This window comes from Wyeomyia smithii, chromosome 1 (genome assembly GCF_029784165.1).
Source record: "Wyeomyia smithii strain HCP4-BCI-WySm-NY-G18 chromosome 1, ASM2978416v1, whole genome shotgun sequence".
NCBI classification, from domain to species: Eukaryota; Metazoa; Arthropoda; class Insecta; order Diptera; family Culicidae; genus Wyeomyia; species Wyeomyia smithii.
The window spans coordinates 123,187,791-123,207,007 of NC_073694.1; the positions used below are offsets into that span (position 1 = coordinate 123,187,791).

At 35.9% G+C, this 19,217-nt stretch overlaps 1 protein-coding gene across 6 annotated transcripts in view; it reads left to right on the plus strand.

Annotated features, from left to right (window-relative positions):
* Nucleotides 1-19,217, plus strand: part of LOC129718267 (uncharacterized) — a 67,949-nt gene that overhangs the window by 4,691 nt on the left and 44,041 nt on the right. Inside the window, exon 2 of one of the 6 annotated variants that reach the window (XM_055668872.1) lies at nucleotides 4,428-4,689. The exons of 3 other annotated variants lie outside the window; for them this stretch is intronic. In XM_055668872.1, coding sequence (XP_055524847.1) covers nucleotides 4,665-4,689 — 25 coding nt within the window. In that variant the 5' untranslated portion in view covers nucleotides 4,428-4,664. The remainder of the gene's footprint in view (nucleotides 1-4,427; nucleotides 4,690-19,217) is intronic. 2 more of the 6 variants (XM_055668871.1, XM_055668873.1) reach the window with 2 other exon arrangements.

Sequence of the window (19,217 nt, forward strand, 5' to 3'; positions counted from 1 at the left end):
TTATTAAAAAACAACAAAACATTAATGCAAAATAAACAAAATAAAATTTTTCGGTTACATATAGAATTCGACTATATTTAGTAAAGAAATAGAGACCATGTATATATAATAGACTGGGACACAGTTAAATGGAAAAAACGGTGGTGGATGGCTCCCATGCACTTTTCGTGTTCCTTATTGGTCCTTTAACAACTATGTAACTTTTCAGATCAATCGATGTAACTAAATTATTGCGCCCGACTTTAAAATTTCCATACGATTTTATATGAATAAATCCACTTTTTCAAAACTTATTTTCTAGAGATGTCCAATAGGCTTCTGAAAATATATCGATACATGATATTAGAATTTTTCCTAGAAAAACTCTTCTGAAGACCGTAAGGCGATACGATGTTCGTAGTTATTCCACAGAGAACAAGCGTTCATCTTTTTTCATCTTTAGGTCACTTTGCTAACTTAGCTAACTAACCTGGAGACTGGCCGCTAGCTTACACTGGCTTGCAGCTCTAAAACTATTTGAGAGGCGGCTGCACAAACCGCCCTCCAAATGTTCGGGTCTTTACACATCCTCTGAACTAGGTTGTCCGGAGTAGTGTCTGGCCCACTCACTACCATCATGTCGCTCCGCGCATGCGCAAAAAGAGGGCACACAAAGAATGCATGCTCAGCAGTCTCTTCCGCATCCACGCACTCGGGACAATGGGGGACCTCGCATGCCCGAATCTGTGTAGATACTGCCTAAAGCAACCATGGCGCCTCCCGACCCATTCGGATACGTCCGGAATAAGTCGATGCGTTCATCTACCTTTCGCGGAGTTGGACCATTCCTGCTGCCATCTGATCATCGAGAATGTTCTTCTGGTACCTCGTATGCCCCTTTTCACGTTGATCGAAGCATTCTACGTCCTCCTTAATGGCTATGCTGATAGGCATCATGCCGGACAGAATGCAGATTGCGTCGTATGACACAGTTCGATACGCGCTCGCAACCCTCAGGCACATGAGCCTGTAGGTACTTTCCAACTTACTCCGATGTTTACTAGTTCCTAGTGCTTTGGACCACACTGGCCCGCCGTATCTCAGTATGGACGAAGTCACACTAGCTAGAAGTTTTCGCTTGCTGCCGTACACTGCTGAGCTATTAGACATCATGCGAGATAATGCTGCAATAGCCTTTGAAGCCCTCTTACAGGCATAGTCGATATGGCTCCCGAAGGCGAGCGGTTTCAACAGTCGTGCGGTGTACGATCCAAAAAAATTTGTTGAGCAATGTTTGAATGGTTGAAAGATTTTTAGTTTATTTTTTTCTTTCAATGTTGATTGTGAATTGTTACTTAATTTCTGCTCAAAAAATCTCTTGAATGCGGCCCTGTCTTACCTTGATTTTGATAGATTTATGATCACCTTTTTGTCCGGTCATTGAAGCAAAAAAAAAATAGATTTTTATGCATGTTCAAACTATTGGAGCGAACTGTATGAACGATGCACTGTAAACTCAATGTAGGATGGAACAGCAAGCAGAGTTTTGTTCGAAGTTGCATATCGGTTCTGTGCTTTGGTATAAGCTTTGCTTTTATAACGTGATTTCACATTTTAATAAATAACGGACAAAGCTATCAACCGCATACAATGAAATTAAATAGCAACCTATGAGACAATCACACCTTCCGTTCGAGACTAATTTTGTGAAAATCGGTCCAGCCATCTCTGAAAAAAAGTGAGTGAGTTTAAACAGCCTCTGGAAAACATTTCTTTGCATAACTTTTGAACCATATATTTAATCAGTATGAAATTTATAAGTTAAGGGGACTGGAGATAGCCGGTTCATTTGACATCAGTTTTCCTAAAATCGGTTGTGTAGTTTCTGAGATATTGATGTTTTGAGATTTTCACGTTTTGATACATGCCCTCTTAACTAAAAATCCGATTCTAATGAAATTCAATAGCAACCGGTGGGGCATCTAGACCTAGCCATCTCTGAGAAAAGTGAGTAAGAAAAAAAAGTTGCACACACACACGCACATACACACGCACACACGCACATATATATATACATACATACATATATATTAGGGTGCCAGCCAAAATGGTCATCTCGAATTTCAAAAAAAACCCTATACAAAATGTTCACCTGCTCGAAAAAATACCCTGTGCAAAATTTCAGCTCAATCGGACTTAAAATGGGGTGGCGCAAAGCGAATGAAGTTTGGCTTTTTTGAAAACCGAAAAATCACCCAAGGGGGGGGGGGGTACGTGAAATTTTGGTTTTCGAATTTTTTTTTGACGCCAAATGAGTTAAAAACGCATGAAACGTCGAGAATTGGTGTCATCCGAAAAAAAATTTTTTGCAAAAATTTACTCTCGTTTTTTCAATAGTGAAAGGCGGAGTTCAAAATGTTTAGAATTTATCTTTTGAAATTGATCACTTGTCTCTCGAAATAGCTTGTATAATGATACACACAATAACTACCATCGAATCCATTATGTTTCATTTGGGTGGTTCATTTATTCGACATAGGGTGGTTCATAATATTGTGAAGAATGAGTATAAAATAAAAAAAGCACTTCGGTTCGTTTGATTGGTGTGACGTCTTCGACAAAGTTGTAGATAATAACTTTGTCTTTCCAAAAAAAAAATACACTTAAAAAATTATTCATTCAAAAGTAAGAAGAAAGATTAAAAATTAAATATTCAAGAGCTCATGTTTCAAAAACTTGATTTTTTAAATGAAACCTACGAAAGATTACCAAAACAATGAAACCAGTCCGATCATATCGAAATCAAGAAAAATAAGTTATCATTTAAAAAAAGAATATTTTTTGAAAAAAAATATGTTTTGAAAAAAATATTTATTTTCAATTATTTTTTTTAAAAGGCATATTTTTTTTGGAAGGACAAAATATTATCTACAACTTTGCCGAAGACACTATGCCGTTTCGACTGTAGACATATTTTTTATTTCCAATAGAGCACTCTATGAGGAATCAAGAACATTTATACAGTCAAAATGGTTTATTTGATTGGCATAGTGAATCTGGCAAAGTTGTAAATAATAACTTCGTTCCTCAAAAAAAAATGTACCCTGTGAAAAAAAAAATTTAAAAAATATAACTTTTTTTCTGATTTCTCCATGGCCGGTTTCGTTGTTCAGGTAAACTTTCGTAGTTTTTATAAAAAAAAGTAAATTTGTTTAAATGGGCTGTTTTCGATAATTAATTTATAACTTTCTTTTATTTTTTTTTTTTAATTAGTAATTTGTTTTTAGAGTGTATATTTTTTTTTTAAAACAAAACTATTATCTACAACTTTGCCGAAGATGTCACACCGCTCAAACGAACCGTGCTGGCTCTAAAATTTTTTGTAATCATCAATACCTATCCGAAATAGCATTTTCCAATAGCTTTTCAAAAATGAGTTGTGTATCAATAAATTAAACCAATAGCACAAAATTGCATCTTTTGCCTATAAAAACGTCTATGCAAAGTTTCAGCCAATGGGCACGTTCACGTTCTCATGATGTTAACTCAACAGAAAATGTATGGTCGAACTGTCAAAACGACGCAAACCCAGAAACAACGAGTCAATTGTATTTCGTATCTGATTGAGATCCCAATACTCTCATTATCACTGAATAACATCGATACAGTCTATTGTCCGATTATATAAGCCAGAGCACTGTGTGTTCGATCAAGTGTTGGCAAAGGACTTTATTGTGGTAAATAAATTATCTGGTACAACATTCGAAAGACGAGTGCAAGTGTCTTAGAGAGTAGATTTTTCAAACAAAGTAATATAACATATTCCATCAGTTTCCACCGTTTCATTTAAAAGTTTAAGACACTTGGAATCGAAACCATTTTTCAAATATTAAAATTCCATGTACCTCCCGTGTGTGACATGAAAGCATTCAACATTTTCCACGAGACACAATCTTAATTTTGGTTGAGTTAATTTTTTTTTTGCACAGAGTAGTTTGATACATTTTGTAAATTTGTTTTGTAATATTTTGCCATTTTACTTATAATTTTTCCAATTCAACATTGCCACCCTAACGACAATGATATAACAAATATTATATTTTCAGGAATTTTTCTATTGGTATTCAGTGAGAAGTGATTTTTTTCATTTTATACTCATTTTTACACAATATTATGAACCACCCTATGTCGAATAAATGAACCACCCTAATGAAACATAATGTATTCGATGCTAGTTATAGTGTATATCATTATACAAGCTATTTCGAGAGACTTGTGATCAATTTCAAAAGATAAATTCTAAAAATTTTGAACTCCGCCTTCCACAATTGAAAAAACCTAATTAATCCACCTAGCGGTCAGACCCAGCCTTTCTCATTCAAACTTTTATTTTTAAAAATTGATTTACATGAACGCTTCAATCCAATAAATGTATATTCACTCTTTAGGTTCTAAAATATTGATGTTGCAATCTATAATATAAAAATGCAGTTCGGTCTGTCTGTCTGTCTGATCCATATAGGCTCGAAAACTCCGTACCGATCGACGTCAAAATTTGTATGTAGTGGTTTTTGGTGCCGTTAAAGGTTCCTATGATAGTTTGAGACCCCGCCCTCTTCTGGAAGAGAGGGGTTCCATACAAATGAAACACAAATTTCTGCACATCTCGACAACTAATCAACTAAATGGAACCAAATTTGGCAGGTAAATGTGAGTAGTTTAATACATTTTGTAAATTTGTTTTGTAATATTTTGCCATTTTACTTATAATTTTTCCAATTCAACATTGCCACCCTAACGGCAATGATATAACAAATATTATATTTTCAGGAATTTTTCTATTGGTATTCAGTGAGAAGTGATTTTTTTCATTTTATACTCATTTTCACACAATATTATGAACCACCCTATCTCGAATAATATGTATTCGATGCTAGTTATAGTGTATATCATTATACAAGCTATTTCGAGAGACTAGTGATCAATTTTAAAAGATAAATTCTAAAAATTTTGAACTCCGCCTTCCACAATTGAAAAAACCTAAATTAATCCACCTGGCGGTCAGACCCAGCCTTTCTCATTCAAACAAATTTCTGCACATCTCGAGAACTAACTGAGTAAAGGGAACCAAATTTAGCATGCGAATGTTTTTTGGGGTAACAAATATGTCCAAAATGGTTCGACACCCCTCCTTTTTCTGGAAGGGAGGGGTTCTATACAAATGAAACACAAATTTCTGAACATCTCGAGAGCTAACCAACTAAATGGAACCAAATTTGGCAGCCAAAAATGGCCGATTTCCTCCCAACATATCAATATCCGGATCTAGAATGATACACAGGAGCTAAAATCGACCACAGATACCATTTTGAATTCTAAGATGGCGCCTTCCGCTATTGGGTGTTATTCGATCTTTTTCGGCTGTTTCCCAGGAACAGACTTGGTAAAAGCACCGCTCCGAGCCGCTCGGTGACACCGCCAAATTCTAGGCACCCATCACCACGAGCGTATTTGCGACATTTGCAGCAAGCCCCAGCTCGGCGCAAGAGCTAAGAAGCTACGAATGCAGTGCCGTAACCTTTCGTTTGTCACCGGGAGGCACATTGAACGTTTTATCTTTTTCGTTCTGTTTTGAACCGCCAGTGCGTCAGGTCGGCTGGACTGAGGCCGCTCGAGCACGTCATTTGATGTTTACTCTGCTGCAGTGCTGCTATGAATTGATGAGCAGGGAGGGGTGATGGCTGAGTGTTTGCTTGTGTAGTTGAACATGATTTTGCATTGCCTTATTCGTTTTGATGCAATTCTAATTTGATGTGGCTTCTAATAAATGGTAAACATGTCTTGCTCTTGCAATCCGCCAAATTGGATGATGCGTGGTTTGTACTTTTTAGTAAACAAGTATACGATGTAACAATGATTTCCGCTAGTGTCAACATCCTACTGCTTACAGTACCGACACTGATTTATCCAAAATAATATTATCATTTCAACAGCGTGATATTTACTCGCATGAAAAAATAAATCTATTGATTTATAACAATGGATGCAATACGGGTGATATCATTTACCTTCGTTAGGGATCGTGAGCTTACTGCATTTCGTCTATGCTATTTGTAATCAAGATTATGCTTTCATAAATCAAAAGCTGTTGTTATAAACGTTAGTCAATTTGATGATATTTGAGATTTGATAAATTAATAGTTTTAGCGATATAAGTAGATTAGCGTTGTTTTTTTGCCTTTCTCTTAGAAAGGTATAGCAATCACTTGCAAAACCGAAAGTATAAAAGTGCTCCAAAGGGCCGAATGGCATATATTTTTTTTTCAGAGTCGATTTTCCTTTATTTTTTCCAAAATTCTGTAACACCAGTTATGCTTTTTTTTTTTTTACTTTTTGTAAGAATTTGTTTATTTCTAAGTTAAAAGCTTTAACAGATACTATTTACATTTCAACAATCTAATTCAAACTCTAGTGAAGTTAGGTCAATATTATTAGTATTACAATGTATATCACTCGACTCAGCTCGACGAGCCGAGCATTTTCTGTATGTGTGTGTGTATGTGTGTGTGTGTGTGTATGTGCAGATTTTTATTCTCTCTCACTTTTCTCAGAGATGGCTGGACCGATTTTCATGAAATTAATTGCAAATGAAAGATCTTGTTGTCCCATAAGACCCTATTAAATTTCATTGTAATCGGATTTTTAGCTTAGAGGTTATGTAGCAAAATGTAAAAATCATGAAACATCATTATCTCGAAAACTATGCAACCGATTTGAACAATATAAATTTCAAATGAACGGGCTACCTGAGAAACCCTTTACTTTAAAATTTTATGAAGATTGAACTTGTTGTTCAAAAGTTATAGAAAGAAACGTGTTCTGAAGACTGTTTAATCTCACTCATGTTTCTCAGAGATGACTGGACCGATTTTCATAAAATCAGTGTCAAATGGAAGGTCTAGTTGCCCCATAAGACCCTATTGATTTGTTTTGCAATCAGACTATTACTTTGCCTGTTATGTTTAAAAATGTGAAATCCATGAAAAGGAACATATTCCGAAGACTACTTGGACTCACTCACTTTTTTCAGAGATGGCTGAGCCGATTTTCACTAAATTAAAGTCAAATGAGAGGTCTAGCTGCCTCATAACACCCTATTGAATTTAACTATAATCGGACTGTAACTTTGTCTGTAATGTGTCGAAATGTGAAAAGCACGATACTTCATTATCTCAGAAACTACACAACCGATTTAATCAATATTATCAATATTATTATCAGATGAGCAGGCTAAGGGTTAACTGATGAATTATGATTGAACATGTGGTTTCAAAGTTTGGCTGCCGTCTACGTTCCCATTTTATTTGATTATAATCGAAGTTAAGCAACCGTTATGTATTAAATTGTTAATAAAACAACTAAAGTCTATTATCTCAAAGACTACTTGACTTGTTTGAACATAACTAGTGTCATACGAACGAGTCATCTCTCTAAATTACAAATAACAAGCTTCATAACAATTTGATATGTGGCTCAAAAGTCATGGAAAGAAAAGAAATTCAAAGACTATTTAAAACTATACCTGCTTTGATCGATGTATGTGGCCTCAACATAATTTAAATGTGGTATCGTACTATTTGAACGTTCCAAATTTATTGATTCCTTGCGATGTGTTAAAAGTCTTCAAATGCACGACGAATCGGCCATAGGATATGATCAAAGTCAAATAACAAATCGTTTGAAATGATTGGGTTTATCGAAATGACAATATCCTGGACTTTTGGCTTCTGTACATCGCCTTAACTTGAATATATTCATATTGGGTGGTATTCGGTCATTTTCAGTAGATTTTCTGGCATCAATCTGACACCGGGAATACCCATATTGGGAGGTGTTTAGTTATTTAGGTTGTTTTCAAAAACTAAAAGTGGTCGTCTTTAAATTCAAGATGGTGTCCAGGGTCAATGTTTGGTTTCTATGCATCATCTCGATTACAGAAATATTCATATTGAGTATTATTCGGTCATTTTCGACTGTTTCCTAAAAGTTGCCATTTAGCAATTCAAAATGGTGCCTGAGGTCAATTGTTAGCTCATTGCATCATTCTAGTTCCAGAGATACTCATATTGGATGGTATTTGGTTATTTTAGGCTGTTTTTCAGAAACCGGTAGTCGTCATATTGGATTTCAATATGGTATTTAAGATAATTTCTAGCCTCTGAGTGTCATTCTGGTTGAAGAAACACCCACATTGGGTGTTATTCGATCATTTTCGGCTGTTTCCCAGGAACCGGAAGTCGCTAACCTAGAATCCAAAATGGGATGTGTGGTCGATTTCAGCTGCTGTGTATCATTCTAGATCCGGAGATACTCATGTCAGACGGAAATCGGCCATTTTTGGCTGTTTTCCAGAAACCAGAAGTTGCCATCCTACAATTCATAGTGGTGTTCTTGCAACATTCTGGCTCCGGAGATAATCATATTGGGTGGTATTTGATCACTTTGGGCTGTTTTTCAGAAACCGAAAGTCGTCATTTGAACTTTAAAATTGCCTGTGAAATCAATTTCTGTCATCTGGGCGTAATTCTGGTTCCGAAAAGATTCATATTGAATGGTATTTGGTCGTTTCCGGCTGTTTGCCAGACAGCGGAAGTCACCATCTTAAAATTCAAGATTGTGTCTGTGATCAATTTTTAGCTTCTGTGCATCTTTCTGGTTCCGGAGATACTCATATTTAATGGGATGGGTCCATTTCAACTTGATTTCCAGAAACCGGAAGTTGCCATCTTACAATCCAAAATGTTGCCTGAGGTCACATCTGTTCAACTGAAGAACCAAAAACGAGACAAAATCTCTTCATTTTAAGTATCGACATCTAGCGGTGGAGAGAACGCATTTTACACTCGAAATTTCATTACGCTTATATTCCATTCATTCATATTCATTAGTTTGAGACCCCTCTATCTTCTGGAAGGGAGAAGCTCATACAAATGAAACACAAATTTCTGCACATCTCGAAAACTAACAAAGTAAATGTAACCAAATTTGGCATGTGGATGTTTTCAGGGGCAACAAATATGATTATATTAATTTGACACTCCTCCCTCTTCTGGAAGGAAGAGGTTCCATACAAATCTAATACCGATTTCTGCACGTTTCGAGAATTAACCAACTAAATGGAACCAAATTTGGCATGTGAATGTTTTAGGGGTACCAAATATGTCCATAATGGTTTGACCCCTTCCCACTACTATAAGGTAGGGGTTCCATACAAATGAAACACAAATTTCGCACAGCTCGAGAACCAATCAAGCAAACACAACCAAATTTGACATGTGAATGTTTTTGAGGGTAACAAATATGTCCATAATGGTTTGACACCCCTCCCTCTTCTATAAGAGAGCGGTCCCATACAAATGAAACACAAATTTCTGCACATCTCGAAAACTAATCAAGTACCAAATTTGGCATGTGGATGTTTTCAGGGGTAACAAATATGTCAGTATTAGTTCGACACCCCTCTCTCTTCTGGAAAGGTGGGGGTTCCATACAAATGAAACACGAATTTTTGCACATCTTAAGAGCTAACCAACTAAATGGAATCGAATTTGGCATGTGAATCTTTTAGGGGTAACAAATTCCAAAAGAACCAAAAACGAGACAAAATCTCTTCATTTTAAGTATCGACATCTAGCGGTGGAGAGAACGCATTTTACACTCGAAATTTCATTACGCTTATATTCCATTCATTCAACAAAAGGACTGTATGAGCTCTCGCCGCTTTTTCGTCGAGAGAATCCTTTGTTCTCCCCGGTACTGGTATAGCGAGGGTGCCTTTTCATGATAAACGCACAGTACCACCCGCATACGTGCAACGGTTTTTATGTAGATATATTTTTAATGAATTTCATTGTTGCCCAAGTTGAAAACTGAATATCTTGACTAACGACAATCATTTTTTTACATTGTACCTTATGTCGTAAGCAGTGCTGGTACAGCGCGTCTGATATGCATTTCTAGCAATGTTAGGTATAAAAAACGGTACGAGAAAAAAATATTGTCGTTGGTCGAGAAATTCGGTTTTCAAGTCCAACGAAGATATTCAAGTAAATCAACTAACAGGTTAAAAAAGTTTCAACAGTCGTGAGGTGTACGATCCAAGAAAATTTGTTAGCCAATGTTTGAATGGTTGAAAGACTTTTAGTTTAATTTGTTCTATTGACGTTGATTGTGAATTGTTACTGAATTTCCACTTTAAAGATCTCTTGATTGCGGTCCTGTCTTAATTTGATTTTGATAGATTCAACTGTTCAAGATCACCTTTTTGCCTGGTCATTAAAGCAAAAAAAAAAAATTGTTTTTTGGTGCATGTTCAAACTATTGGAGCGAGCTGTTCGAACGATGCACTGTGAAACCAATGTAGGATGGAACAGCTAAAAATGAATGCGAAAGCTTTGGCACCGATTAGCTGCAGAGTTTTGTTCGAAGTTGCATATCTGTTCTGTGCTGAGGTCGATTATGGAACATATTTTTTACCACTGAAACATTCACCTGCCAAATTTGGTTCCATGTAGTTGGTTAGCTCTCGAGATGTGCAGAAATTTGTTTTTCATTTGTATGGCATCCCTCCCTTCCAAAAGAAGGAGGGGTGTCAAAACATTATGGACATATTTTTTACCCCTTAAAACATCTACATGCCAAATTCGTTTTCATTTGCTTGGTTTGTTCTTGAGTTGTGCAGAAATTTATGTTTCATTTGTATGGGACCCCTCCCTTCCAGCAAAGAAAGGGGTCTCAAACTATCATAGGAACCTTTATCGGCACCAAAAACCCATACAAACAAATTTTCACGCCGATCGGTTCGGTAATTTTCGAGCCTATATGGATCAGAGAGACAGACAGACCGAATTGCATTTTTAATTGTATAGATTAAAACATCAATATTTCTTATTTAAGAGTGAATATACATTTATTGGATTGAAGCGTTCCTGTAAATCTATTTTTACAAATAAAAGTTTGAATGAGAAAGGCTGGGTCTGACCGCTAGGTGGATTAATTTAGGTTTTTTTATTTGCATTACATTGACTGAGCCGGTAACATTGTGATGGCAAACATGTGTTTTTTAATTCGGCTATTAGCTTATGTGCAAGTTGCTTGGAAGCACTTTTCTCTTCCGTTTAAGCCTTCAATTCATTTTCGTTACTGAGCCCAGGGTGAATATTATTATAATTTGATTAGTATGAAAATGTTTTATCATATCAAAGAATATTCATTAATGGAGATTAAATCAAATAAAATATATCTTATTATGCCTCGCTTTTTTAATCAGAATTAACACATGAGTAGCTGGACTGATGATAAATCGCAACTCTGAATGTATGTACTGGTCGGACTCAATTACCCGGAGCATTGAATAATATTTCACTCCGGATAACCGAATTCTCCGGATAATAGAACCGTTTATTTATTTAGATTTTTTTTCTATTTTCGCTTGTCAAGAACAGCTAGATTGCTAATAAAAATAAGTGTAAATGTGCCGACATAAATATTTAGAAATGGTCTAATGGTCGATGTCAATGTTTATCATATAAACCACTTTCAGTTTATTTAAGTTCATTTATCTCGGAGATGTCTGAACGGATTTATACGCAACATATTTAGTTTTAAAGGTATAGCTGCCTTCATATTCTAATAAACTTTATCGTAATCGGTCACCAGAATCCGAAATAATTTCCAGGATAATTATGAAGGAAACATGAAGCCGCTAAAACACCTTGATACCCTTTTTATATGTCTCTTATTGGTAATTATATAAGCGTTGCGGCTAGATAAGCTGCGGATCAGAGAAAGCTACTGAGATTTATTCAGAAGCAACCCATCCATGCGACGGGTACGGTGACCGTCAAAATAGTGGAAATTCAATAATAATAAGTTGAACCAAAATCAATCTTGCTCCTCCCCTTTTTGCATCATTGAAATGACTACGCAGCATATAACGCAAAATACTGAATCAAAGTTGGTATTTCTAGGTAGAATAGTCAACAAAATCCGAAATCGAAGAAAAATAACAACTCGAGATAATCAAACCATTCTCTCCGCATAATCGAACCCCGGATAATCGAGCCTCCGAATGATTGTGCCTCCAGATAATCGAGTCCGATCTGTATTGCAATATGTGTATTTACATTGGGTTTAAAATTTCTTATAAGGTTTTTCGGAGAATCTATTTGCATTTGTTTTACGAAAACCATCCTTCTGTTCAACATAAGCAGCATATTCAACTAGTAAATGAAATAAAAAGTAATAAAAGTAGTAAAATGCGCTCCTTATTATTTTGTTTTTATTTGCGATTGTTGTACATTCGAACGTTTTAATTTTAGTACTAAAAATAGTTGGAAATCGATATGAATCTGTTATGTAGATGGTTCATTCAATAATTTAATAACTAACAGGTGAAAATCAAAGCACCTAGACCGAGTGCGTGTGGGTTATGAAGCAGAGCTACAATCAAGCTTTGCTCGAGATGCTGTGCGGGCTTTACCAAGTTCGAATAGGAATTTTGTAATATTTTTTGAAATATGAACTCGTATTGTGAATTGATAATTGATGATTATGCTTCCTGAAACGACGGAAAGTATCAAAATAGTGTCTTGATCATTCTCTACTGTAATCTTTGGCTGAAGGCTTAAAAATATAAAACAATTTAAACCTCATATTAGAGGAAATATTTACCGAAACGTATGGTTTCTTTAAAACTGTGTGATGCGCTTCGGTTCTTAGCCATATATCAAGATTTCTATATTTAAGGAGCAACACCTCGTAGAACACCTTACTTTTATTCTTGCTTCATTTTTCAAAAAGAAGTAAGTTAGTCTCCTGGTTTGCGCGTGTGGACAGTACACGTGTGAAAAAATATCAAATGTGAGAACGAAACAAACAAAGCCAAGTAATTTCAACTGTTGCAATAAAAAATTTTCACCGCATGTTCTTTTAAAACTATAAAAAGAAATAGAAAATCAGTTTAGACTACTGATCAGTTATCACTTGAACCCTTTTTGTATCCTTGGCTACACCGGTGTTGTTAAACAGAGCATTATTTTGCTGCTTCATTTCATTGAATTTCATTAAATTTCATTTCGTTAAATTCAAGACATTTAATTTTAAAAACAACACAATTATATAGTCACCCATTTAGCCGCAAACGTCGTCAGCGCTCACTGTGCGCTAGCTCAAAGTATAATATACATAGCAAGGAGAATCAGAGTACAAGGAGGCGGAGATGCCACAAAGCAAAAAGTAGGAGGGTGGTATTCAAGACACGACCGCATGACGTTGGACTACGGTATTCTTATATTCCATTAAAACAAATAATAGAGAGAATTGCAACTCTAGTATTTGCTGCAATTTTATCTAACAGTGCATTTCTGGATGCTGAGACGTTAAAACGTTATAAATAATAATATATACTAAAAGAATGGATATCTTTTATTTAATCGCTGTCATTTCATACATATTCGAATCAACCCTTTGTTTGCTGCACTACCAAGACAATCATTTAATTGAGCGAATTGGTAAAATTTTCCTATCTAAGCAAAAAACAAACTTTACGAAACTATCTGAAATTGGAGCCCAGAACGATTCAACCGAAAATTTTGAATTTGAAAATTGTTTGACATTTAATCGATAAAACTCATGCTAGGTTAGTTCCAGCCCAGCATATAACTTCATGTATTTGAAAAAAAAAAAACGTTTGGTTCAATAATTCAATATAGCAAGAGCTCAATCACACGTTTTTCGGTAGTTGTTATCAAGGTTTGGGCGAGTGACAGGAAAATATCTTAACTTCTTCAGTTGTGATTTAGAGCATTTCTAATTGTTTTGTTATTTTTCACGATAGCGACAAGTTTGTTTCTTTCTCTGTGTGCGAGAAACAAAATCAAAACCGCGCACCGAGAAACAAAAACGAAAATTTAATGAATGCTCATTGAGAAAACTTGCAACTCTTTTTACCAATAACTTATGATACTCAAAAGAACCCGTTTTGATCTAAATCAAATTTCTAGTAAATAAGTGTTGATCATTCACAGGTAGTAATTTTTCCTCGATGAATAAAGACTGGCTGAAGAAGTTAAAATCGCTGCTGTAAAATCAAATTCACAACTGTGTTCGTTAAGACGTTTTAATATTTTCAATGACAATAATAATCTTCGATAAACACCCGCTATAGTTATTCACACACATGCTATAACTATCTAAACACGCGTTAAAACTATTCATACACACGCTGTAGCTTTAGCTATCCATACACACGCTATTCCTTTCCATACATCCGATACAACTATCTATACACACGCATAAGCTATCCAACCATGTGCTATTACTATCCATACATACGCTATAACTAATCATTACACACGCAGCAGCTATCCACACACAAGCTATAACTATCCGTACACACGCTGAAGATATACACGCAATAGCCATAATATGCTACACATGCTAGTGTCTTACACACGCTATAGCTAGCCATACACACGCAACAGCGCCATCCCTATCATCGCAAATGTCATAGCAATACAGATGCACATACGCTATATGTGCACACTGCACACACACCCAACGTTTTCACCCAACGATATCTGAATTGGATTACCGCTGGTGGGGTCCAACTCAGATCGAAGGAGCACCGAACTGAATGAAGAAATGCAGCTTCCCACTACCTCCGCCGCTGCTGCCTGATACCCCCGCTCTGGTTCTGCTGCAGCTCAGTTTGGCCGCTGGAATCAGCCACCGCTGCTGATTATACAAGACCGGCCTGGTGGCCTTTCACTTGTTAACTGATGACTGCTATGAGACGACACAGGCTATTATATAGCCCAAAGCAAAAATCCATCCGCGAGCAAACAAGAAGCGAGCTTGTGATTGGTTGAATGTGCACGACTTTTAACACAACTTTTAACTAGTTTAGTATCGAAAACATATTTAAATTATTATATGACAATCTTGCGCAATATTTCCCCTATCAATCAAGCCATTGGTGTTTAGAATCTGTTCAGTGGTAATGATAAAAGAAGCATTTTAAAACGGTGTTGAAACACCTGTTGCAGCTACCGAAAGCGAGCTCGTTATTGGTTGAAAGCTGTGAGACTGTTTACAAAGTCAGATCGGTTGTATCCGTTAGTGTCGACTGTGCTTGTGAAGAGAGGTGGTGATTGGTTGCTCGGTATGATTTATACAATCGATGTGATTTATCAATTTTTCAATAGTGTATCTCGAACAATAGGTTATTTTTGTTACATAAATTCAACCGTAAAAGAATTTCTGATCGGTTGATGCCAAAACCTCGAAATTCTGAAAAGAAATGACTGATATATAAGCGCTCAGAACCTGACCACTTTTCCCTGGTTTTCCCCGGTTGAATTACTAGATTTTCAAATTCAGGTGCCTAACTTCGATATAGACGTTAGTCCAACGTCAAAAAGCAAGCAAATATGGATCGGGGCTACACCGCGCGCTCCATGTAACTTTATAAAAACACCAACGAAGAGATATCACCTGTTTGGTGTTATTATCTTATTTTTCACGTGCCGAGTCGGCGACCGAAGCAGCTAGCTTGAGTGCGTGTTACCTATCAAGCAAGAGCTCAATTTGCGTTCCGCTACTAGTGCGGCGCGTGCTTTACCAAGTCTCAGGAACATGTGCTTCCAAAGGAGGGAGGGGCGTCGAACCATTATGGACATATTTGTTACCTCTAAAAACATTCAAGCATAAAGACGCTCAGAGGCCAGAATCTTTCTTAAATACCATTTCGAAATCCAAGATGGCGACTTCTGGTTTGTAAAAAACAGCCTAAAATAACCAACTACCATCCAATATGAATACCTCTGGAACCAGAATAATGTAATGAGCTAACAATTGACCTCAGGCACCATTTTGAATAACTTAATGGCAACATCTAGGAAACAGCGGAAAATGACCGAATAATGCTCAATAAGGATATTTCCGTAATCGAGATGATGCATAGAGACCAAACATTGACCCTGGACACCAAAATAACTAAATACCTCCCAATATGGGTATTTCCGGTGTCAGATTGATGCCAGAAAATTTGCTGAAAATGACCGATTACCACCCAATATGAATGTATTCAGAATTAAGGTATTGTACAGAAGCCAAAAGTCGAGGATGTTGTTATTTCGGTAAATCATTTCAAACGATGTGTTATTTGACTTTGATCATATCCTATGGCCGATTCGTCGTGCATTTGCAGACTTTGAACACATCGCAAGGAATCAATGAATTTGGAACGTTTAAATAGTACGATACCAAATTTGAATTTTGTTGAGGCCAAATATATCGATCAAAGCAGGTATAGTTTTAAATAGTCTTTGAATTTCTTCTCTTTCCATAACTTTTGAGCCACATATCAAATTGTTATGAAGTTTGTTATTTGTCATGCCAAGTCATGTAATCTTTGAGATAATAGACTTTCGTTGTTTCATTAAAAATTTAATACATAACGGTTGCTTAAGTTCGATTATAATCAAATGCAATGGGAACGGATAGGGCAGCCAAACTTTGAAACCACGTGTTCAATCATACTTCTTCAGTTAACCCTTAACTAGCCTCAGAGCCGGATTTATGGGGGGGCCCAGGGGGCCCGGGCCCCGGGCCCCCACATTTTTGGGGCCCCCACAAATTGTTAAAAAGATTTTTTCTCTTTAAAAAATTAGATTTAATCAAAAGTTCGATTTACAGTAAGAAAATTTGATCAGACCATTTCAATCTGACACTTTCTTTCAGTGTTATTTTTTCGCTAGCGCCAATATCACAACTACATCCATAAGAGCTCACCTTGGATCAGGGTTGCCACATTTATTTCTGTATTTTTGCTCGAAAATGTCTGTATTATCTGTATAAAAAATCTATATAAAAAATCTGTATCCAGCAAACTAAAAATGTTGCATGAAAATCTTCTTCCTTAAAGAATATATTGAAACAAATCACCATTTTTTGCTATGGCATAATTTTTTATTGGTTCCAAACTTATAATTAGGCGAGTTAATCAAATGTAGTAACTGAACACGATATTGCTTATTTATCTTTACGTGATGTTCATGCATGTTTTTGTTAATTTAATTCTAGTAGCTCCTGCTTGGTTAGCAACGTAGCTTTTAGCTTTTAAAATTGAGCTCATAAGCTTAGGGGCCATGAGATTTCTGGCTTTAGACTTGTTGCAAGTATATATTGAAAAAAATGCGTTCTACAAAAGCCGAAGAATGTGGAATTATTGAAAAAATTCGCACAAATGATCTCAGTAACGGAAACATGAATTTACCATTGGCATTGTGGCGTCCAACTACTCAGACCAAGTTAAGTCATCTGTTTCATCGAATCTTCCGGTCAAAAAGTTTGTTCTTAGCGAGTAAAACTCGTTATTCATGTCTTGTCGTCCAGTTACTGTTACGAATTTTGGAAATCAAATCATTTAAATTTTCCAATTTCACGAATGTTTAGAATTGAATAAAGCTACCGTTTTTACAACAGAATCGATAAAATCGAACAGCTTTGCAATTTGTTTCACAAATTTTAAATAGAAATCCCGTCAAATATTTCGAAACGTTATTTTCCGCCTTCGTCCAAGCCTCATCCCTCTTCTTCTGCAACGATACTAACATAAACAGCATCAGGTTTTTTCACAAAAGTTTGAAAGTCGTTGAATTGAATTTAACCTTCCAAAAAATTGATTTCATTTCGAATAGCAAAAGATTCTGTAAAATCTGTATTTTTGACAACATTCTGTAATACAGATTCTGTATTGCTTTTTTAGTTCAAAAATCTGTAAAATACAGAAAAATCTGTATATGTGGCATCCCTGCCTTGTATTCTCTTGGAATGACACACATTAACACACCATTTGAATCGAACCAGCGCGCATGGGAGATAAAGCAGAGAAAGAAAACCCACAATTTTTTTAATGCATTGCTTTTGCTAACTTGTCCGAATCAGGAACACCAGATGTGCTTTGCAAAATGCAGATTTTCTGAGTTCGTGTGCAGATTTTATTGACCTGCAGATGTGTGTAGTTTTTTCCTAGTTTCTGTAGATTATTGTCAGAGTCGTCTTATATTTGCGCAGTCTTTCTCAAATTGTGTGCAAATTTTTGCCTGTGGATCGCAATTTTTTCAAATTAGGTTTTTTTTTCAGGTGTCAAGAAAAAAAAAATCGAAGATGAAACTAATTAAAAATAGGTTGCGTACGACTGTGGAGAATGAAAGGCAGTCTTAGCATTATTAAGTTTCGAGTACGAGTATACTGAAGGAGTTAAATGTTGATTATTTAATTAATAAGTTTTCTGCAAAACAACACGAAAGAAAAAAAATTAACAAATTTTTGATAACTTTTCAATAGCAAATAAATATTTTTAACTTGTACGATAAAAAAAGATTTTGTTTTATTTCGGGGCCCCCACTATAACTGGGCCCCGGGCCCCCACAATCGTAAATCCGGCCCTGACTAGCCTGCTCATCTAATAATAATATTGATCAAATCGGTAGTGTAGTTTCTGAGATAATGAAGTATCGTGATTTTCACATTTCGGTACATTACAGACGAAGTTACAGTTCGATTACAGTAAAATTCAATAGGGTGTTATGAGGCAGCTAGACTTTTTATTTGACACTAATTTTGTGGAAATTGGGTCAGCCATCTCTGAGAAAAGTGAGTGAGTCCAAGTAGTCTACGGAATATGTTCCTTTTCATAGCTGGATTTTACATTTTTAAACATAAAAGGCAAAGAAATAGTCCGATTGCAAAACAAATCAAAAGGGTCTTGTGAGGCTACTAGACCTTCCATTTGACACTGATTTTATGAAAATCGGTACAGCCATCTCTGAGAAACATGAGTGAGACTAAACAGTCTCCAGAACACGTTTCTTTTCATAACTTTTGAACTACAAGTTCAATCTTCATAAGATTGAGAAGTTAAGGGTTTTTGAGGTAGCTCGTTCATTTAAAACAAATTTTGTTCAAATCGGTTGTGTAGTTTTTGAGATAATGATGTTTCACGATTTTTACATTTTGATACATAACCTCTAAACTAAAGATCCGATTACAATGAAGTTTGATAAGGTCTTATGGGGCAACAAGATCTTTCATTTGCAATTAATTTCATGGAAATCGGTTCACTGCCTATAATCGCATATCGGTCCCATCTTGAAAATCATCAAGTTGAGAAA